This window comes from Haliaeetus leucocephalus, unplaced genomic scaffold (genome assembly GCF_000737465.1).
Source record: "Haliaeetus leucocephalus isolate CR32 unplaced genomic scaffold, Haliaeetus_leucocephalus-4.0 Scaffold340, whole genome shotgun sequence".
NCBI lineage: Eukaryota > Metazoa > Chordata > Aves > Accipitriformes > Accipitridae > Haliaeetus > Haliaeetus leucocephalus.
The window spans coordinates 7,532,912-7,555,846 of NW_010972776.1; the positions used below are offsets into that span (position 1 = coordinate 7,532,912).

The 22,935-nt window shown below is 54.0% G+C and overlaps 1 protein-coding gene across 1 annotated transcript; it reads left to right on the plus strand.

Annotated features, from left to right (window-relative positions):
- The first annotated feature begins 10,894 nt into the window (after window positions 1–10,894).
- On the plus strand, window positions 10,895–19,208 carry TNMD (tenomodulin). Its single transcript, XM_010572436.1, has 7 exons — window positions 10,895–10,942; window positions 11,070–11,204; window positions 14,507–14,647; window positions 15,453–15,554; window positions 17,418–17,571; window positions 18,597–18,769; window positions 18,981–19,208. Exons 1-7 carry the CDS (start codon window positions 10,895–10,897, stop codon window positions 19,188–19,190), a joined length of 963 nt encoding a protein of 320 aa, XP_010570738.1. The 3' UTR covers window positions 19,191–19,208.
- The last annotated feature ends 3,727 nt before the right edge of the window (window positions 19,209–22,935 follow it).

Genomic DNA, 22,935 nt, shown 5'->3' on the forward strand with positions numbered 1-22,935 from the left:
TTAAAATTCAGCAGCACGCTCTTCCCCACATTTAAATAGAAACAGAGATTTACCCCCGGACATATATTATGCATTAAACCTGTATTTTAGGGATTCGAGTAAGAATTCACCTGACTCCTCATTTATCTGCAGCTAACGAGGCTCCGCAAATAGGCACCCTATGAACGCTCCCACCTGGACGAGAGCCAGAGGGACCACGACACTGGGACGGCACGAGCAGAGCGAGCAGCATGCGGTCTGGGTAGTAACTCAAGGGAGAAGCAAGTGGAGCATCCGAGGAGCTGGGTACACAAAGAGAATGGGGAATGATCCTCAACGCCACTCGCTTGACAGCATCTGCCGGCATCGGCCGATGTGATGTGACATTTTGGTGTCTGGGATGGGGACGTGACTTCATCTAGACCTTGCTAAGTTACCTTGGGATTTTGAAGGGTTTGATGATAATAATAACTGGTTGTTTTTTTGCATGAGCTGCTTTTTATACATCCCTGACTGTAAGAGTTAGAAGGAATCAAAGACTTTGCAGCGTTAGGGATCACAGCCCACTGCGAGCAGGGAGGAGAGGGAAGAGCTCTCCTGGCCTCTGAAGTCTGCTCCTCCTCAGGGAGTGGCGAAAAGTTATTTCTGCAATATTGCAACTGGATCAGCCAAGGAGGAGATGACATGAGATTAATGAAATAATAGTGTTCCGTGGGCTGAGCGGGGAGCAGGGCAAGATATTGCCCTGGCAGTGCTCTTGGCAACTAGCTGAGCATCAGGCAGGGCAACCCACGGACACCAGCCTTCTGCTTCCAACTTTTTGCCTCCAGCAGCAAGGACTTCTTCTGTCTGCATCTCTCCTGTGGCCTTGTCCCTTCCTGGGCAAGGGAGGGTCATTTCTAGGTGCAGAGACAAGAAGTTACTCAGTTACTGCTGGTGCAGGAGCACCAAACCATGGCTTGCTTTCTTCGCAGTGTGATGAGCACAGTTCTTGGTACTCATTTATCCAAACAGAAATATCTCCCAAATTTCCCAGAGGTATCCATGTCCTCTTCTTATTAAGTGCACTATTGAAAGCGTTATCTGCTGAAGACAAGCGTTCTCGCATGTGTGGCAGATAACACCAATAAATCACTGGGTCACACCGCCACCGGGGAAATCCTGCAGGGGCACCTGGCGATGGATTTGTAGACTCCCCCAGCCCCCCCAGTTCCCCCTTTTCCACCCCAGCCTGGGAGCAAGGCCAGGGTCTGGCTTTGTCCTGCCCTGTGCACCAGAAGCCCCTCAAGGGCTCAGCCACCTTCTGCAGACACCAGTTTCTGCAAACAACCCCTGCGCACATGGGGTTTTTTTTTCCCCTGCTTATCCCAGTAAATATGTTTCAGTTAATCCAATTTGCTCTCACATTGAGTAGTGTCAAACACAGCAGCTGCCAACCTAATATTAAAGATACAAAAAAAAAAAGCAGTTCCAGCCCCTTGCTGGCGGTTTGGGAGGGAAGGCTCGGCGTGGGCATCTGCGCGTTACAGAGGGCGAGCAATTCCCTTGGCCCTCGATACACAGCTGGGGTACACTGGCGGCCGGCAGCAAATAACATAGGCACAAAGGACTAAATCATTTTTGCACATCCTCTTCCCCCATGTTTCTCTGCATTATTTAAGAGAAAGCGTTTTTCTCTTCTAGTCTTTATTCTTTCCCTTTTGCACTCGATTCCTGCTGCTGGTGAGTGAACTAAATCAAACCCTCCAAGCGCAGGTTTTGAAGTGGCGCAAAGCCACACTCTGGGGCTGATCCAGGTCTAGAAAGTTGCCCTAGTTCCTGCAGCAGGACAGAGCCGGCTCTCGGATCAGACGGACCCAAAGCAGAGCTGACAGCTGCCACACATTGACTGAAAGCCCAGAGCCCAACACTTGTAGCTTTGAAATACAGATCCAGGTCCAAACTCTGGGAAAAAGCCATGCCCAGGGAGCAGACGCACGGGCAGCTGCTGTTGACTTTGCCTGGGACCATCGCAAGCGTTGAGAAGGATCAAGACAAAGCAAGAGCCTGGGGCCACCACGGCGAGGCAGGGTTTGGAGCTGAAGACAGGCACCACGCACCACCACGAGCCCCAGGTTGCCCACCCTTGCTCGAGGATCAGATGTGTCCCCAGTACTCCCAGTGCCGTGGGGTAACACCATTGCACCAGGCTGCCTAGACTCCCCACAAGGAGCCCATAAACCCCCCACACCCTCACCGCACCAGGACCTTGCAGGAGCAGCATCGTTTTCCCCAGCAAAATGACTGCTCGCCTGCACCGTCTCAGTGGACCCTGTGGGCAGGAGGTGAGGGTGATGGAGGGGCAGCCCCACGCATGGCTGAGTACGGGCAGGGGAGCTGCTTTCCCACCACCCAAGCAGGTTGAGCTGGAGGCGGGGGGGGGATTCTGCCCCCCCCACCCACCCAGGGCACATGTAAGGGCATGAGGTTAGAGCAGGCGCCAGCATCTCTATTGGAAAAACCTACCCCTGCAGAGCTCAATTGATTTTTTTTTTTTAAATTAATCTATTTACAGCAGTGGGAGTTGAGCTAGCTTTAGGTGCTATTTAAGCTGCTTTCCCTGTGCCTCGCATTCAGCATTTGCATGGTGGGATTAAGTCGGGTGGGGGGAGCGGGAACAGAGGGACGAGCACCTCTGGGTGCTGCTGCCTGATATCTGCACACTCGGAGCAGGGCCTGAGCCTGGCAGGAGCTGAGCCTCCTCGCAGCCCTCCATCCCTTCTGCCCAAAGCATCCCCCCATCAGGGCAAGGCTAGGGAAGCAGCGAAGGAACCCCAAAAGCTTTGGGGTGCAGCATTGGAGGGCCAGACCCCACCAGCCTGAGGTGCTCTAGCCCAGCAGGACGCCAAGCAGCCTCCACCAGAGACCCTTTCATGCTTTGGAGAAAAGCTTAGTGGGGAAGATTTCTCCTCTCTGTCATTAACCTGACATAATGTCTTTCCTGCTGGCAGCTTTCAGGCTCAGCAGGTTTGTTATAAAATTCATTATCAGATATTGCAATCACAGTCACCTTTATTGGGCTCTGCATTTACAATAATTAGGCCAATAAACACTGATTTATAAAAATGACAAACAGGAACTCCCAGTAAGCAAGAAAAATGTGCTTTCTTTAGCGAGCAGTTTCTCACAGGACAAAAAAAAAAAAAAATGTAAAAAGGCAAAAACCTATCACCATAGCTGACGGCAAAGTTAAGCAGGTTCTCCTGGGAATTTCCAGTTGCCAGCCAAGACCTCACCAGGGACAGACCCAGGGTGCAGACCCCAGGGCCAGGCAGCCCAGCTTGGGGTAGGGGCTGAACTACTGGGGTGCATCTCCCTTCCCAAGGGCTGCAGCCCCCTCCTGCCGCAGAGCCGAGACAGCCGGGGAGCGGGGGAGATGCTGGGGGTGCAATGGGAGGAGAAGATTATGGCAGGTGGTGCGGAGAGGGAAAGAGCAAGGAGGGGGCGGGAGGAATCGGGAGGGAGAACAGGAACAAAGCAAAGGAGGAGAGAAAAATTCAACAGAAGGGAAGCACCTTGGAAGAAAGGGAGGGAAAAAAAAAATCCCTGCCAGGTATAGCAGAGGGAGAGCAGAGCGGTAGGAGAGAAAGAGGGTGAGATAGAGCTTCAAGCCTTAATGTTAGGGAAAAATAAGAGCATCAGCAGGAGGGAAAGAGAGAGAAGAAAGGGAGGTGCCACCTGAGAGGAGGCAATGCAGATGCTTTTGGCATGCCCAGACTGCTCCAAAGGCACATGGGGCTGGGCTCAGCCCACCTACGACAGCGAGCCGAGCCCCACTGCAGCAGCCCCCCGTGGGTCCGTCGGGTGGAAAGCGAGGGCAGACACCCCACACGCAGCAGAAGCGTGCAGTCACGATCCCAAAGGCAAAGACTCACCGAGTCGAGGAAAGAGCTGAGCTGCAGCCAGCCCAGCTGTGGGGGAAAGAGGCAGCAGGCTTGTAGGGCACAGAATGGGGCCAGCAACAGCACCAGTGGGCCAGCACCACACAGGGTATGAGCCAGCCCTCCCACAGACCCCAGGATGGGCATTAGGAGAGCCCCATCCAGGGGCCAGTGCACTGGGAGGCAGGCACCTCCCAGGAGGGCAATAGCTCAGTCACCCAGGGCCCCCAGTCACGGTGGGACATCAGCTCCTGGGAAAACCCACAGTGGCTCCCAGTACCACCAGACACAGCACTGGGAACCCTCCGGCTTGTCACCGGTCAGGCAGCAGCCTCGGGATGGGGCTGCCCCCCCCAAAGCCGCTCGCACCCAGTGCCCGGGCAGGATCGCTGTGCCCACAGCCCCCGGCAGCCAGCCCGCTCTCGCGGGCGAGCGAGCGGTGCGTGCCACGGTACATCATCACCAATATGCTTATCGTCTCCCCTCCGCACCCCCTTTGCAGCCCATCTGCGATCACACATGGCTGAGGCGGAGAGGAAGCTGCAGAGGAGGAGGAGGAGGAGGAGGAGAAGATCCCCCAGCACCGTCGCAGCACGGGCACGCAGCCCAGCCTGGCGCAGGTGCCATTCCCCTATAGGAACGGGGCTGGTGAATGCACGCAGCCCTGCCGTGACCCCACTGCTCCCACCAGAGCCTCCTCCCCGCTCTTTTTCCCACCTTTCTTATCTTATATTTGTTCCAATTCCCTCTTGCTGATCCTCGGAACCCTGCAGCCCTCCTCTGCCAGCCAAGGGCCAGCAGCAGCACAGCCCAAGCCCCCCCTGCAGCCATCCCATCTCCTATATACCCTCCCAGGCAGGGGCAGGTGAGCCGCATTGGTTCCAACCACCTTTGCTCCTGGTGCCCCAGGTGGAAGCATAACTAGCTGGAGTGCCCCCCAAACCTGGGCACCCCCCCGGCCCGGGGTAAGCATCCGAAGGGGAGCCAGCCTGCAGCAACACCAGCTGATGAACCCCAAAATTCACAGAGTCACAGAGCCTTCCGCTGCTTCCTTCTATTTGGGGCAGAGACGGGCAATCATGCTGACTTTGATTCATTTTATTGGTTTTATTGATTTTTCAAATAGCTGCTTTTTTTCCAAAAGGACCCTGGAGCCGTGAACAGCTTGACTGTACGTACAAGAGCTGAGAAAGAGGCAGCGGCTGAGCTTGAGGCACAGGGAAAGCAGGTTGAGGCTGCACACAGACATCACTGGGAAAGGACCAGGCAAACCCCCATCTCCTGAGCCTCAGGATCTCCCCAGAAACTTCAGTGCACCCAGGAGACCAAGGCATTCATCCTCCCATCGCTGGGACGCTGCGGCTGTACGTGGTCTCAGAGGACGAGGGAAAGCGATGCTTGCAGCGTCACAGCGCAATTTATTGCAAAGGCCATCAATGGGAGATTTAATGACAATCAGAGAATAAGTAACTGTGTCGAAATCCTTCAGTTTAACAGATTCCTTCTTGATTGGTAGCATTCAGGAGTAATCTCAACTCTGTCTGTACTAGCTTTAGTAAGTAAACAACATTAACACGTATATCAGGTGATAGAGTAAAATAACACAAAAGCCTATGTGATACTGAACTGATTCAGTAAGAAATGCTCAATGTGTTACTATTAAATATTTTAGGTTTACTAAGCAGCGATAATACACTAGTTATTCTCTTCGCACAATCCCAACACGATGCAGCCATTTTTACCAACTTTCTTCTCCCTGCGGGTTTCCCGTTGTCGAGTTCACGACCGAGGTGGGATAGGGACCCTGCAGTCCCTCGAAGGGGAACACGGTGCCTCTCCCCGCACCGATGGGCTTATCACTGCTGCTGGAGAAACCCAGAGCAGCCGTCCATCCTGCGACAGATCCATGCACCCGCAGCACGACATCTGCACGTCCTCGAGAAACCAGGCTGGCCTCGTCCACCTCCTTCCCCCCAGGTCACAGTCATCACAAAATTACCCGCTTCTAACTAAGGAGGAGGGTAATTAACTGCTGCCAGCGGAGCGCCTGCGTCACCCCGAGCATCCGTCTGCTGCCATGAACGTGGAACCCAGTATCAGCCCCCGTACAGTGGCTTTGGGCAATGGGCACTGGCGGGGGGATTACGGCAGGGCAGAGGGAGACACCGACCCCTCGTTCCCCAAGTTTTCCTCTTCCTGGTTTCCTTTCTCGCCCATCCGAGAGGAGCTGTAGACTATTCCTTCAGATCTTAACAACCCTTAAACTATTTTTAATAAAATGCTTTTCAGTGTGACACCAATACACACATAGCTTCCAATTACATTTTAGCACTCCCAGTAGGAAGTAGCTCTTTATTGGGAGAAGTGACTTATGATAGTGCAGGATTATCAGTTTGGTCTTTGCATTATAGATATTCGAAGCCTGGTGAAAATAAAAACTGCTCAGCACATATTCTAGAGATGAGCTAAGCCTTGTGCACGGGGAAGCATTTCGGAAGAAGTTAAGTGTTTGAAATAAAACCATGTAGTCATCTAGTAGAACAGAGACATGAAATTGTTATTTATCAAGATCAAACCAGCATTTGGATAAAATTCTCTGGCGCTGTTAATAACTTCTGTTGACGAGGGACTCACAACAGCAGCAATGAGGTAGACATCCCCCTGAGCCCAGAGGAGCGGGATTTTTCATGGGCTGTGAGCAAGGAGAAGTGTGTGTCTTCAGTAATAACTTTCTGAGCAGCTCCATCGGAACGGCCACCGCGAATTTATCTTTTTCTGTTCTCTCCAAAAGCTTTGTCAGCTTTGAATAATCTGCTGTGGCTACAGGCTGCCAGAGTGCCACATGGCCACGTGCATCTCCAACATGAAGTCCAACTCCCTGAGCAGTTTTATCATAATGATTAAGTTTCTTAACTTAAATCAAGGATGTCTCTGGAGTTCCCTATGACAATGTGAACTTAAGATAAACAATGAATGATGAATAGGCCAATTACTGAAACCTCCCTTCAGCTGAGGCCATATGTGGCTAGTTGATAAGAGGAGGTATGCGTCCTCTCATCTGGCAAATGTTACAGAAAACGCGATAGTTTGAAGCAGAGACGGTTCTGTGTAATCAGGCACTGGCTAATGAGCAATTTCCTTTTATATGTGATTTTTCCCTTTCTCTGCTGTCCAGGATGTTGGAAGCGGGGAGGGAGCCGGGAGCCCGACCGACATGTGTGCAAATGCTTCACCCTGGTATAAATCACCACCCTTTGGCCCCCCAGCAGGTCCCAGTCCGAGACACAAAAGCAGCAGGAGATGGCTAAGGGCTGCGTGATGGTACGGCACACATCTCCCGAAAGCGAGGAAAGGCTTTTCCTGAGAGACCTACCCAAACCAGGGGAACAGCCGTTCCATAAATCTGCTGGCAGCCTGCTCAAAGCTTTGTGTGTGCGACAGCAAAGGGGGACAGAAACCTCGGACCTTGGCTGAGGACCAGGGGACAGAAACCTCGGACCTTGGCTGAGGACCAGGGGACAGACACCTTAGACCATGGGTGCAGCCCCCCAGACAAACTGTAAGCCAGCATTCTGGAAATATTTGGGGGCTGGAGCACCTAAAAGAGCAAAGCAAGAGGCATTTCCCCTACTGAGAGACCCCTCGGCAGCACCCAAGGAGACGGGGTGAAGGCTGGTATGGGTGGGCACAGCGGGGTCCCCCCGGGGGCTGCGGCTCCGTGTTGCTCCCCCGGCTCCATCCAGGAGTGGGTGCCACCGCTGCCACCACACCACCCTGCAGCGAGAGCCGCGAAGCGCCGCATCCCACGGTAAACGATATGATTTACTTACTACCTATGGAATTGCCCAATTAATTCACTATCCACATTAATATTATGGCTCATTTTTAACTTTACTGTCTCCATCGTTCCAATTTAGTGCTGCTCAGAGATGCTGCCACTGACCTTAATGGGTTTTTCATTATAACAAAGAGCACCATATTAATCACGATGGGTTTTCGGCTGGAGGCTGCTGCCAGAGCCCCACTGCTTTGGGGAGCTGCTTTTTAGTGGTTCAGGGACCTATTTTATTTCTGCCAGGCTTCTCGCCCCTGCTCACACCGTGTACAAACCTTCGTGTTGTCCAGGAGGAATTTCTTGGTATAACATTTCCAGGCACAGAGATTTTATGCGGCAGTCAAGCTACGCTGCAGATATGATAGATTTTTCTGGGCGAATTGGAGCAAGAAGTAGAAAACCGAAAGGATGCACCAGTTGTAGCCAATGAGCCTCTTATTGTCCTGTATAAAAATCAAATGCCTTTTAATAATTTCAAATGTTCTTCTGGGTATCAATTAGTCACACATTAATATCAGTATTGCTTCTCTTCCTCAGTTCACATCAGATTAAATTCTCCCCTGTCATATACACTCGCGCTCATTAGCTTCAAGGAAAATTAGTGATTGTTCCCTCTTCATTGGCACTGATGGGAGATTTCCATCGGAACTGCTTTTTATACAGAGAACCTGATTGTCATCTTAAAGAGATTGAGGGCTTTTTCCCCAAAAATTGTTGTCTTTTCATGGAAAATCCTTTTTTTTTTTTTTTCTTTCTCTGAAACCCTGAATGCTGAGCCAGAGCACTGGGGAGTGGGGGGAAAAAAAAAACATTCCTGACTAGCATCATGCCACGGTTTCTGTCCCTCTCTGCATCCCAAGTATCCATCTCCCTGTCAGGATCCAGTGGCTGTCACACAGCCCACAGCTGCCGAGGGGAAGGACAAGTTGGGTTGCACAGGGTTTTGCTGCCGTCAATCCCTCCAGTTCAAGGCTGGATATTAATAAGACTCTCTACGGGGAGCAGCGGCATCGAGGGGTCTCATCCTGCTCCCTGCCCTGCACAGGGGCCGGAACACACGGGGCTGAGCTGGCTCTGGAGCTGCATGTGTATGCATGCGTGCATGCATGTGCATGCATGCATGCATTATGTGTGCTCACTCCCATTGCTGCCCATCCCTCCGGGCCAGCAGTGCCCAGTTTTGCAGCCTGCAACAAAACGAGGTCTCCAGCCCGGTGGTGGGACCCCCCCGCACCCCCCGCCGCTCGCCCCAGCCGCTCCATCCCCGGCACTCGCCAAGCGCTGGAAGGGACTGATGATATTTATTGAGTTTTATTAACTCCCAGCCCTGGGAGGTTCTCACCTCTTCCAGCTAATTCAGACGCCCGACTCCTGCCGGAGCTACAGTGATTGCCATTAAAAAGCTTGACATTTACCTTACAACAGTAATAAAATAATAATGCCTAATTTGGTTTACGAGTGGTATTTGCAGTGTTTCCTGTGCCTTGAGTGGGGGATATTGTGAAGATCGCTGCTATGCTGATCAATTACGCCTGCTTAACAGCACCGCTGTAATTCTTTCCTGTAATCATAACTGTCTTTCAGTAGAGCTGCTCCAAAGTTTTCCTCTGAAACTGTAATTTTGACAGGGAATGAAAATGTTTTCAGATACTTCAGTTTCCAGCGAATAACAACAGCTTCGGAGGTGAAACTTTCTGGTGAAAAGTGAAGAAAGACAAAGCTGGTGTCTGCACAGATTTTGCTGCATTTAGATTTCCAAAATCTTTCAGATGTTTTCAAAGGCTGCCTGTGATTGCTTTCCATTAAAAAGTGATTCTTCACCTCCAAATAACCTGCTGTCTTTCACTTGTCAATATAATTCCTTTCTGTTCTTGGCCTCTCCAATATTAAAAACTCCTGGTGTGTTTTACATCCCCGAGGGTTTGCTACTGAGTTAAGGGAAGGGGAGCTGGCCCCGGAGCTGCTGCTGGGCTGTGGGCCAGGGAGCCCAAACCCCTTTGCAGGGAGCAGATACACAGCAGACACACATCCCCTGCACACACATGTGCACAACCCTTGCCCCAAACTATTCAGCAACTCCGCTTCTGACCCGCTTGCATTTACCCCCAGGTTGCAGGCAGCGATGCCCCGACACGCTCGCAAAGCCAGCGCTGGACCCGTTAAAAGCAATTTCTTTCTCCTTTTCTCACCCTGAGCAAAACTCAACATGGATTTTCTTTTTTTCAGTGCGATTTTAATTAGCGCATGATGCACTCTGGGTTTTTATGAGAGTAAACAGCTCGGAAAAACAGTGCATGCCAGCTCCTCTACACCAGGGAGCCTCATCCTGTTTAGACTAGAAACTTCACGCTGGATTTCTGAAAGCCTTTCTTAAGATGGGTTCATTTCTGTGAAAAAAAAAAAGGGTATGATTTCAACAAATGGAAATTTTTGAATGTAGCAAAAAAAAAAATTAGTCAGGAAATTCCTGGCTAGGCCCACTTTGGGGCAAGGCTTTGCACAAAGTGGGAGCGGGATGCCAGAACCCTCCACGGGGAGATCTCAGGCTTCCCACCGCATCGCTGAGGGCTGGCAGTGAGTGCGCGCACACGCGCGCGTGCTTGCACACCCACGCGTATGTGTGTGCACGCCCACGCGCGCGTGCAAACACGTGCGCACGCGCACGCTCACCCGTGCCCGTGCAAGCACACCCTGCGTGCGCCCAAACGCACGTGCGTATGCACACCCGTGCCCACGCACGCCCGTGGGCAGCTCCGGGGCTGTCCCCGCTGCAGAAATCCCCCCGCACGCATGGGCACGAGCGAGCAGCCCCCCGAGAGCAGCAGTGCCCACGTCCCCGGAGCACAACCGGGGCACGTCCAGCTGCCAGAAGGGCAGGAGCAGAGCTTAAGCCAAAAAAACGGGACCCTGGACGTGGCTGATGGATAACGCACGGTAGAGCTTCGTGCAGGCTCGTCGCCAAAAGCGTGGGAACCGCTCACGCCGGGCAAACGACGAGCTCTGCGGGGGCACCCGGGGCCCAGCGGGCTGCGGGGGGAAAAGCTGGCTGCCGCCGTCACGGGGGCGGCGGTGACCCAGCCTTCCCCGCCGCATGTGCAGCCCAGAGCCTCTTGAAACTCCACCTCGGAGCGGGCTCGCGTCCTCGCACACGGAGGAGACCATGGGAGGGACGGCTCGGGAGAGCCCGGAGGACTGCCGCTTTCTGGACGTAAGTTCGTGGCTTGCTTTGCCACCGTGCAGCTTGTCAGCGTGATAGCGGTCTGATACGCGCGTGTGCTCGTCCCTCCTTGAATCAGCAGCAGCCCGCTGGCTATCACTGTTTTGTCATTAATTAGGCAGAAGCATCCAAGCCGCGAAAGAAGACCTGCACCAGATACCAGATCTGCGGACTGCTCTTCAGCGTGCTGCTCATTTCTCTTATTCTGATATTTTTTGGTGTCAAATATCTCTGGAACCCAACACCCAGAAAAGTAAGTAAAAACTCTCCGACCCAGCGCTTCAGAGTGCCGCTTCCCCAGACAGACCTGTCCCCCCCGACTCACTGAAACTTTTAACTACACCCCGAAACACAGGCAACTTTGCAAAATGCATTTTCTTAGACCACAAGTATTCATGGGACTTTTAAAAGTCTTTGTATTATTCATAACTAGCTTTTACTTTATACAGGCTGGGTTTTTTTCTCTATCACCGCATTCTTTCCCTAGCTGACAATTACAGGGGATGGGAGCTACGCCACGAAGAGTTAAAGTTACTCCTATTTCACCGGCAGCAAATTTTATGACAAGTAAGAAAATATTTTCCATTTCATTTCAATTATCTTGCCAGAAACTGGTGGAAAAGTCATTATGCCACCGCATAAAGAGGAGAGAAAGCCAGGACGCAGTGGTGATTGATTGTCATGGATTATATTTCTTACTTTAATGTGTCTGCAATGTGAGGGGACGGTGAGACGGATTAGCTTTTGGAGGAGCGCCTGCTAACTGGATTGGGCTCGTTTATTCCCAGCTCCCCAGACAGACGCTGCTGTAAGTGCCGAGCGTGCCGGGGGCGGCAGCGGGGCTGCGCATCTCCCATACGTCTCTGCCCACTTCTGCCCAGCATCTTGGCAATTCTGCCAAAACCCCTTTTTTTATCCCATACCCCAAGAAAATCGCTTAACCTTGAAGCCAACAGCCTGCCCGCTGCTCCTCATCCCCCTCCCCTTTGAGTTTCCGTGCTCATCCAGGAGGCCCTGCTTTGCACCCTGACGCCGTTGACTCAAGAACGTCTCCAAAATTCCCGTGCGCAGCCAAGGCGGCCTCTTTCCCACGGTGGCATCTCCTCTCTCCTCCCTGCCCCATGCCAGAGCTGGGCCAGCCCAGCCAGGCTTCCATCCCGCTGGGCAGAGGAAGCACCCCGCTCGCTGGAAACTTTGTCTTCTTATCAGCAAATAGAAATAAATACCCCCAAAAAGAAAAGAAAGAGCAATAAAAGCCATATGTGCCTCCAGGCTCCTGCCAAGACAGTTATAAAGTCTCTACTGTTCCTCGAAAAATAGGGTGCGTGCCAGCCGCGGGGGGAAGAGGCTGTTAACCCCTGGAGGTGAGGTTTTCTCCAAGCCGACGGCACAGAGCCATCGCTTCAGCCTCGGAAAGGTCATCCGGAACGCTGGCCCTCGGCATCCTCATCGGTGGGCACTGGTGGAGGCTGGAATCCGTTGGTATTTCTGAAAGCCCTTCACAATGCCTGACGGGGAGGCAAGTGAAGCGCGAGATGGCAGGAAAGGAGAAATGTTCCTGCGGTAGAGCTGAACACTGATGTTCCCGGTGTCCCACATCGCAAACTCCTCTGTGGCCGTGGGGCAGCAACTTCTCCAGCTGGCCCAGGATTCCTCTGGGAAAAGCAGGATGGGTGAGGCTGGAAGCTCCTAATTCTCAAAAATATAAACCAAGGGGAATTAAACTCTTCAAAGAACAAAAACCCCTTTGAGCTCCCTTCATGCAACTGGAGAGTGGAAAAAATCTTTAAAGAAGACTTGTTCCTCTGAGGGGTGGCCTTGGACACGGCGCTGCCCTCCGCACGGCAGCATCTGCGCCGGCCGGCACAGCCGGTGAGGGAAGGCGATGAGTCAGCTAACGAGGGGCTCGTCGCAGCCTCGCAGGGGGACGTATTTCAACGATTCGCAAGCAAGTGTCATTTTTAGCCCTATAAAACATCTCACAGCTCTCTGAGCAGCATGGAGCCGGCAAAGCCCAAATGGGTTAGCTGGCCACTGCACTGGCAAAAGTAATTCTTTGTAAATGGAGAGGCACTCGAAGGTAAGGTGCCACCCGGGATCCTACCCTCCTAGAAATTATTTATGGCACCGTGCGCTTTTTGTCAGTCAAAACCAGCGGCCTTCCAGCCATTTCAGGCTTCAGACTATTTTTACCATACCATAAAATCCATTGACAGCTATATATCTTTATAAAAGCCTCCTGCTGACTAACAGGAGATGCTCATGGCCGCCAAGGCGCACATCACTTCTAACTTTTAAACAGAGGTAAAGGTACCTGGCAGTTACCGCCTGCACGGCCAGTTCTGCATCCAGTGCTTGCAAAACAGGGGATGCTGTTGCTTGAAAACATTGCTAAGAGGCTTTGACCCCCCTGGTGGGGAAGGATGTGCAAGAACCGGGGGACTGTGAAAGGGGGTTTAGGTTGGGACAGCCAGCAGAGCCCCTGCCCCTCACCCTGGCATTGCTGCAGGACCAGGGTGCTCCTTCCCCGGCTCCGCAGCCATGCCAGGGGACAAACGGGGCTTTCCCATCCCCACGCCTCCATCGCTCCCCGCTGCTCCGTGGACTTGAGGGGTTTTGCACAAGCCCTTTGCTTCGGCACGGCACCGTTTGATTTGGGAAATGAGACTCCCCAAGGCTTGCCAGCTCTCGCTGCGCCAGCAGAATCATTTTTGTGCTTCAAATAGCATCTGCCACTACTCATCCTTTAAGGGTCAGGCATCCGCAGAGACTGGAGGGCTGCCGGGCTGGCTGAGTGCAGTGAGCACCTGCGAGGAGGAGAGGGCTGCTCCCCCCGGCTCCCCGCAGGGTTGAGTGCCGCCGGGAAGCCGGCTGCTACGCCCCGAAGCTCTTCAGCAGCCCTCGAGGAGGTCTTTAATCCGCAGGCAATCCCTGATCTCCTCCAGGCAGAGAGAGGCTTTTACCTCTGCCTTTCCAGGAAAAACAGAAGGTGCAGAGATGGAGCAAGCGAGATGGGGATGGCACGATGGATCAAGCAAGCCGGGGACACAGTGATGGAGCAAGCGAGACGGGGATGCAGTAATGGAGCAAGAAAAATGGGGACAGAGTGATGGAGCAAGCAAGCCAGGGATGTAATGATGGAGCAAGAAAGTCAGGGAGAAGGGAAAGCGAGACCTCTTGGGCTCAGGACTTCAGTCCAGCCTGGGACGTGAGCAGGCTCATGCCACAGACAGCACCAGCAAAGGCTGAGCCGTGGCAAAGCTCCTGGTGCAAGTGTGGGATGAGCATCTTCTCCCCGGCTCGACACACGTGTACCCCCACAGCCTGGCCCCGTCCTGCCCTTCTTCCCAGCCCTGGCACCCGGGACCTGCCTCTCCTTGCGCGATCCCGATGATCGTCCTGGCTCAGAGCCGGGGCGCAAGGAAGCAGCCGGCCCCGTGGCAGGGTACCCAGCATCAGTGGTCACGCACCCAGCACCAGCCTGCTCGCCCACCAGCCGGCGTATGAAATCGGGTGGGGGCTGAGCCGACCCCTGCGTGGTTTTGGCTCTCACAGGTTTACGACATGGAGCACACGTTCTTCAGCCACGGGGAGAAGAAGAAGATTGTGATGGAGATCGACCCACTGGCCAGGACGGAGACCTTCAGGAGCGGGAATGGCAGCGAGGAAATCCTGGAGATCCATGACTTCAAAAACGTGAGTGCGGCAGGGTTTGGCCCCGGGACCCTGCCTGCGGTCTTAGAGCGGGACTGGCGGGATCCCTTAGGACACCACGGGATTGCTGGAGCAAGTCCCAGGATGATTTGCTTCTGCGTCAGGGAGAGCAATTCCCAGATGCAGACTCTCTGGGGATGCTCTCAAAGGAAAGGAGATGTGTATCTACGTAAGCTTCCACCGGTATTTAATAGCGGCGCGGTTCAGTTCCAGTGAAATACATCTTAAAAGCAAGACCTAGTTATTGGATTTATCCTTGCAAAGGAATGCAATCATCATAAATCTGTCCGAGCCCAGTACATTTGTCTGTCTGGAGAGCATTAAAACCTCATGACAATGTTGTAGGCTCTCTCTGAAACCTAATTAAAATTTGTAGGGAAATACCCTGTGCAGTGACATATGGCAAAATTTTCAGCTAATAGCCTAGCAGGAACTGGGGGCTCAATGTTCATATAACTGTAATGGTCAGATGCTATTCTGCATATTTTTATTTCTGATAACTAGAGCTCGTGATAGTTATAAGGAGAAGGGGAGCAAAGTAAAATTTTATGACTATCTGCCTCAAAATATTTGTAAAAAGCCCTATTCTCCCAAACCATAAAATGCAATATCTCTTAGGAGAACCTGTTAGTACATCTTAGCACCACTGCTGAACAGAGTTTGCACAAAAACGTCAACAGGAAAAATACGACTAAACCCTCATCCAGCTGTACCCTCCATACGATGGGGTTATTTATCCTCCTGCTTTGCCCTGACTGCTTTTTTGATGTTTGTTTTGATGCTGTAGGGAATAACTGGCATCTTCTTTGTGGGCCTCCAAAAATGTTTCATCAAAACTCAGACTAAAGTCCTACCTGAGACAACAGAGGCCAAGATCCCTGAGCTTGAGGTAGGTGAATAAAACAGGACACCCCTCTGCCCCCAGTGAAACCCACTCCTCTCCCTGGCGTTGGGAGCGTGGCTGCCGTCCCTACCGCCTTTCCATCTGCTCCAGCCTTCCCAGAGATGCTGCAATAAAGAAATAATGAGTTGTGATCACTTCATAAAATGATCTTATTTCAGAGGATTGCTTCTAAAAACAACAAGTGGAAAGAGATGGGATTAGACAGCCGACAGACAAAAACCTCTCAGTACAATACCGGAGATCAAGAACAATAATCCTGTTGTAGTCAAAAGGTCGCAAGGCAGCTCAGGATTAGCAGGCACCAAAAAGTCAATCAAATTCTTTTCTCCAAGAATTGAGCCTCATGTTCTCAAGCAGAATGAGGCAGAAGTAATGAATTTAAAAGAGCAGCCGCGTTTAAGAAATGCGGTTTGAGAAGGCATTTGGCGTACAGCCCGGGGAGGTGGGAAGCACTGGGCTGGGGCCACCTCCCTGTCCTGCACGGACCTTCCTCCCATCCATGTGCCTGATTGCTTCTTACACCCATTGGACTTTTGCCCACCACATCCCGCTACAAGGAGTCTCACATTTTGCTTGCTGTGGGGAAAAAAGTGTTTGACTCCATAATTTAACTCCTCTCTGATGGTGTAACCTGGGGTGATGGCTCAGTCCCTGGAAAGCAGTTGTCCCTTGTCCCCTGTCCCCGTCCCCATCGCTGAGCCCCCGGCGGTGGCGCAGCCCTCCCGCCTCCCCATTTGCCAGACGAAGGGTGGTAGCAGATTGAATCGCCCCGAGGAAGCTGTTGCAGATAAAACTCCAGCAGGACACGTGTTTGAAACGAAGCGTGGGCAGAATCATTTCCCTGAATCATGACCCAAATTGCCAGACACCGATTCTTTGATTATGCCGTAAGAAGCTAATAGATCTTTTCGGCTAGCGTCGTAAAAGGGATGTGACTTCCCAGGCTTTAGCAGAACATTGCCCCGGGTAGAGAGCTGAAATGTAAAACCCAATGAGATAAATGTAGATTTAAGCTCTAGTCATCTCTTCCCGGAGCCCACGCGCTGCCAGGTCCTTCAGGCAGCACCTCCCCAACCCCATGGCTTTCACCAGCGACTCCGAAAACGACTCAGACTGGGTCAGGTTGTGTTGGCTCTTTCCTAAGACTTCCCAAAGCCATAAGGAAAAACTCTCTAAAAGAGAAACACAGCCCCAGACGCCTTCTGGAGACAAAAATGCCATTTGCCAGCTTGCTCTATGGGCTACCACCACCAACATACACAACGTTGCCTTGGCAGATAACTCAGCGCAGACCCATCCAATAATCTTTATATATCTCCCTTCCTAAGCACCTGCCAAAACACACCATGGACTAATGCAACAGCAGAGGCATGTGGTATAAATTACAGAGTATGGCCGTGCAAAGAATTTCTGTGAGGAATAAATTAAAGTGTTCGATCACAAAATCCGTAGCAGAAGGAGAGAGAAATTAAGTAGTAAGAGCAAAGCGGAGAGGAGATGTTTTAATCTTGGGTTTTAAATGAGCTGGGGCACTCCAGAAGGCTCTTCCAGATGGTGGGGACTGCACAGGAGAAGGCTCTTGAAGCACGATGAACGGAGGGAAGAGAGCGCGGGGTGGTGTTGGCTGGAAGCAGACAGGAAAGACGAGGCTCATGGTGGGTCTCCCTACTTGAGGACCAGCAGGGTGCTGCATGTGCACCCAGCGAGCACCACAAGCCAAGGCAGATGAAGTTCAGCTGCTTTCTGGGAGGGGAGAAGTGCCTCAGGGTAAGCCAAGGGAGGAGAAGCAGCCAGTGGTGGGGAGAAGGTGTCTCACCACGCCAGGGTGAAATCTCGCTCTTCTTCCAGGGGGAAGAAATCACGACCACCTACTTTGAGCAGTCCGTGGTCTGGGTGCCTGGGGAAAAGCCCATTCAGAACAAGGAGTTCCTGAAGAGCTCCAAAATTTTTGACATCTGCCGAAACGTGACCATCTACTGGATCCACCCCACGCCAATAGCAGGTACAAGGAGCCATCTCGTCTGCGAAGTGCTCACGAGCCCCCTCGTCAGGAGCAGCCCTGCCGCCCGCCCATGTTCCCCCTGCCATGTCCCCCACTGCAACATGGTGGGAACCCATTCCCACGGCCTCGTACATCTCAGACACGAACACAATGTTAGCCATGACCACGAGAGAGTATGGCCATTCTAATAGCAGGGGCTGAAGTTTCTCTCTACAAAGCACTTGTCTCTCCCGGCTCCCCACTGCCCTGCACTTTGTAGAGTGGCCACCCTCCTCATAACAAGGCAAAAAAAAAAAACAAAAAAACCCTTTGTACCTGCAAAGAAGCCAGCACTGCTGGAAACTGGGACGCCTAAATTCTCGTCACCGCATGAACATCAGAGCATGAGCAGACATCTGCATCTAAATCACACAACAGGGTTGCCATCTCCAGCTGCTCACTACACAGCCCTCACAGAGGTTGTGGCCTCTGAGATCCGCCAGCATAATTAACCCGCTCTCTCTAACCCACTTCTATCCAAATGAGCTAGTTTAAAACCCCTGCCGAGAAAACTCCCTCCGCTCTGCAGCCACAGAGGCGCATCTCGTCCCCCGCAGGTACCAGTCAGCTCACGGCCATCGATGGTCCTGGGAGCAAGTGGGCATCAGAGACCCCCAATGCAGAGGGAAGCTGCTGTCCTTGGCTGCTGTCGCTTTGCTGGGGCTTTACAAATCCCCCCCCCAGCAGCAGAGCTCACCATGAGGACATGCTTCCCGCACGTGCCCCATGCAGGGGATGCCAACAACACCCGTGGGTACCCACCACCCACGAGCACAGGGAGGAGATGGGCCGTGTCTGCTTTACCCTCTCCTCCCACCATATCATCTCCCAGGCTTGGTAAGAGCAGGAGGCAATGGTGTACAGTTGGTTTGCTGGGGTTTTCTTCTACCCTAGCACCAAATTTTGGTAGAGCCATTAATGCCTGCTGCTGCATTTGTCCCCCTACTCCCTGGTTGTTGATGGCAACATTTGGGCTCTTCCTGTAGCTCCTGAGCTGGCCAACCTTGAAGGGGCAGAAGAAGAATATCCTGAGCTGCTCATAGACAACCAGAGCTGGTTGGATGGGGGGAGCGAACACGAGGTGAAGAAGGACGCGCAGGCAGGGCCCAAGCGCCGGGCACGGCAGCTCACCGAGGAGGACCTGCCTGTCAACGACTATGTGAGTGCGGGGAATTGCACCCTGGGGTGCCCTGGCCATGGTCCCGGGGTGTCCTGGTCACACTCCTGGGCTGTCCTGGCCATGTCCCTAGGGTGCCCTGATCATGCTCCTGGGGTGTCCTGGCCACGGTCCCAGGGTGTCCTGGTCATGTTCCTGGGGTCCCTCGGCCACCCATCCTCCTCACTATGCTGACACTGGCTTTTCCTGACAGTCGGAGAACGGGCTGGAGTTCCACCCCTTGTGGGACGAGCGAGGCTACTGCTGTGCCCAGTGCCGCCGCGCCAACCGCTACTGCCGGCGGGTCTGCGAGCCCCTCCTGGGCTACTACCCCTACCCCTACTGCTACCAGGGCGGGAGGGTCATCTGCCGGATCATCATGCCCTGCAACTGGTGGATTGCACGGATGCTGGGCAGGGTGTAGCCCCCGCCGCGCGGCACCCGGCGCTTGGGTCCTGCCCCGTGCCCACCTGGCACGTCGTCACCCATCCGGATGCGTCCCGACGTAGCCTACGCACGGGTCGTTACCTGCTTGATTGCCGGCGAGATGCCGCGCGGGCACCGCCTGTCCCCCCGGCATCCTGCGCTGCTCCCGCGGGGCTGGGGGAGGCCACGCTCGAGTGCATCATCGCCACGCTGAGCAGCAAGAGGCAAACAATAAACGTCTTGTATGAGCGATTGCAAAGAAAATGGAAAGTCGTTTAGTCTCAGTCTGTGACGCTTAATGGGTCTGAGAAGTGATCTAATTGCTCGGCTGCCTTGTCACGAGCATCCATAACTCAGGTACCAGGACTGCCGGCGCTCGCCTCGCTGGGAACGTGCGGAGGTCCCTAATTTGCTCCCTGACAGCACTGGTAGTTGTTCAGCACGTCTCGACCCTCTGCTCCAGCATGCTCTGATGTGTTCGGTAGTTATTAGCGACAGCTCAGGGACGGCCGCGGTCCCCTCAGGAGCGATGTGCAGCGTGGTGGCGTGCGGGAGAGGCAGAGGCAGGAGCGGGCACCAGGAGCCCCCGGGGAACCGGGCGGCAAAAGCCAGCGGGAGCGGAGGCGCGGACGACCCCAAGTGCCGTCAGCTGTCCCCAGCCCTGTGACCAACAAATGGGTAAAACCCGAGCTGCAGGAGGGAAAAAGTAAGTCCTTGACACTGCAGCCGCCCTGAGCGGGACACTGCCTGCAGCGGCGCTGAGGGCTGACGGCCAAAATCCCCGCGCAGCCTTCCCTTGCTCATGGCCTCGGTGCTCATCCCAGACCCCAGGTTCCAGCTTTCATCCCGAGGGAGCCGGCTGCTGCCGAAGAGCTTTGACGTACCGTGGGTGTCACTGGGGGAAACCCTCTCGGTGTCCCTGAGGGAGCACGTGCTGCCACGGCCGGTGCTTTCCAGGGAAACGCCTGGAGGGATGAGCCTGCCCAGCCATACGTACAGAAGAAGGAGCAGAGGTCGGGCTCTGCTCGCTGCCACTGTGCCGGGTGCCAGCGGCGGTGTCACCGGGGCTGCCAGGCCTTCCCCGTATCCCTGCGGCTCCTGTGGGGATGTGAGCAGGTTTTAAGGGCCGTTCCTTCCACCCCTGTTCACAGCTGTGCTGGCAACGTGGTTAAAACACTGGGAGCGCGGTGCAGCAGAGCTCCCTGCGCGGCGTCCTAAGGGACACCGAGCAGTCTTGGGGACACCAAGCGTTTCCGACAAGTCCCCGAAGACATTTATTCCCCCTGAGAGGAGGGAATACGTGAAACTCACCCGACCACAGCTGCTGCGGGAAACTGGAGCCCTGGAGCCAGCCAGCGGTGCTCGTGTCCCGGCTCGGTGGATCCAGCCGGGTCACCAAAGTGTGCCCAATGCCTTTGCCAGGAGAGCAGTGTCCCAAGTCTGCCTGACGTCTCCCCCAGCACACGCCTCTACCTCCCAGACGTTACTGCTGCCTCTCCACGTTTAAAGCGAGGTGTCTACTTAAGCAGTATTTAACTAGATAAGATCTGCACCCTCTGATGGCCACAGTGCCTGTCGCTGGCCGTGGGGACGAGCAGGCTGGACAAGCCTCCACGCTCCCCAGCTTAGCACAGTCAGTCAGTGCTGGTTTTCCTGCAGCAGCTCAGAAACCTCCAGGCTCCCCGTGCCACCCTCTGCCAGCACCATTGCCACCCGCCCGCCATCGCCTCCGCTGCCCACCCAGGGAAGAAGGCTGCACGGTCGCTTCCCTCTGCACAGGCTTTCTGATGTGGATGGGTTTATCCGAACCTGGGCCTGCTTCTCACGTGTTCCTGCCCCTGTGTCCATCCATCCATTAATTGCCACCAGCTGATCTCTCCAACCCGGTTTCCGTGCTCTGACGCACTCTGCCTCGCCGTCCCGACCCAGGACGCTTTCAGCCAGCCAGGTGCTGACAACAGTTTGATTTACTCACCCAGGTTAAACGCAACATATGGATTTCAGGTGTTCCCCTTCAGGTTCCTCCGTCAGCAGCGAGCCTGTCCCATACCGGGTCATTTGCCGCACCACGGGGCGGTTTGGTTGGGGCAGCTCACCCACCACCAGAGCAGTGTTTGCCAGAGGGATGATGCCGACAAACCTGTGGCTTAACCCCTCCTTTTACATCTCCCTCCTCGCTGGGAGCAGGAGAGGCAGCCCTGGCAGCCAGCGGGCTGCTCCAAGCCACAGCGCTGGCAAATTCGGCGCTTGAGACCCAAAAAATCCCCCAAGCTGGGCAGGAGAGGAGCTTCACTGCACCACTGCGGCATCACGCTCAGTAAGGCAAAGGTCTGCTGATGAAACAACCCTGAGCTGAGCAGTACCAAACGAACACAAAAGCTTAAATCCACGTTTCTTGCCCCGGGGAGAGGCTGGGGACGCAGGCAGCTCCAGCAGTGCTGTCCTGCCCTTTGCTCGGAGCGAGCGGCGGGCCGGCAGAGGATGCGCGTGTTTGCACGGGGCTGAACTCCTCCGCCCGGCTCCTGGGCTGGGATGCTCCAGGCCTTCTGCTTCAGCACTGTTACACAACCACTGTTATGAAGAAAATTCAATTACAGAAGTTATTTGTAAGCGCAAGTGCACCAGTGAGCATTGGAGAAACGCAAGCGGCGATGGTCCAGAGGTTACTGGCTGGCCCGGGGCGAGCGGATTACCTCCCGGGGGGTTTGCTGCTCTTTGCAGCAACTCGAGCAGAGGAATTTCCAGGAGATGAAAAGAAAAGCCAAGGCTGTTTCATAGAGTAAAATATCTTAATATTTATTGTGTCTCAGGACAAGAGAGTTCTACTCAATACACAAACGAGTTAAAGCAGCATATAATACTGACAATCAAGTCACAGCTGACTCGGTGCAAGGACACCTACCAAGGTAAAGGCACCAGGAGCTACATCACCAAACCTCGCTACAGCTTACAAAGAATCACTACAGCCCGTACTTAAAAAAGTACAACTCTAAAAAAGTATATAAAACCCAGGACAGGGGTGAGAGAGAGCTTGGCAACAAGCTGAGACCTTGCTGAGCCAAGGGCTTCAGGCAGGCAGGGCCACGTTTCAGCTGGGCAACAGCCCCATCTCGAGAGCCACCGCGTCCAGAGAGCGAGGGGACATCGAGGGGCTGCCAGAGACGAGGGGAAGCATCGCTTTCCCGACGGAGGCACCGAGGATGAGCACTGGGAGTCCCGCGAGGCCACCAGCACGGTCTGCTCGGCACGGCACTCGAGCGTGCCGCCGAGGAAAGAGCCAGGGGCTGCAGCACCCGGAGGAGTGCGCTTGCTGTAACCACCGCAGCTACACTAATTATCCCACGCGGTGGCACGGCAGAGTAGTGTTAGGACAAGTCCCTGAGCGCACCAGGACAGCTGCTGCACTCGTTTCTATGAGCTAGTTGAGAAGAAGATCAGTCAGTTCAAAGCAAGATTTCACGAAGCGGCATCCAGAGGAAAACTGGAGGTGGTGGCATCCTCCCCGGCCGCGGAGAGCATACCCTGCAATGCGCAAGGCAAACTGTTAGCAGACAAGGCTGGATTTATACACGGCTTAAAATGACGTCGCAGACACGATCCCACAGGTGCCCTCTACCCCCGCAGCCGCCCCCCACGGTACCCGCCGCCGTGCCGAAGGTCCCCAGGGGCGATCGGGCGGCAGCCAGGGATGCAGAGGCAGCCCACCGAGCTTACACGGCTGGACAGACGTACCCGGCCACGGC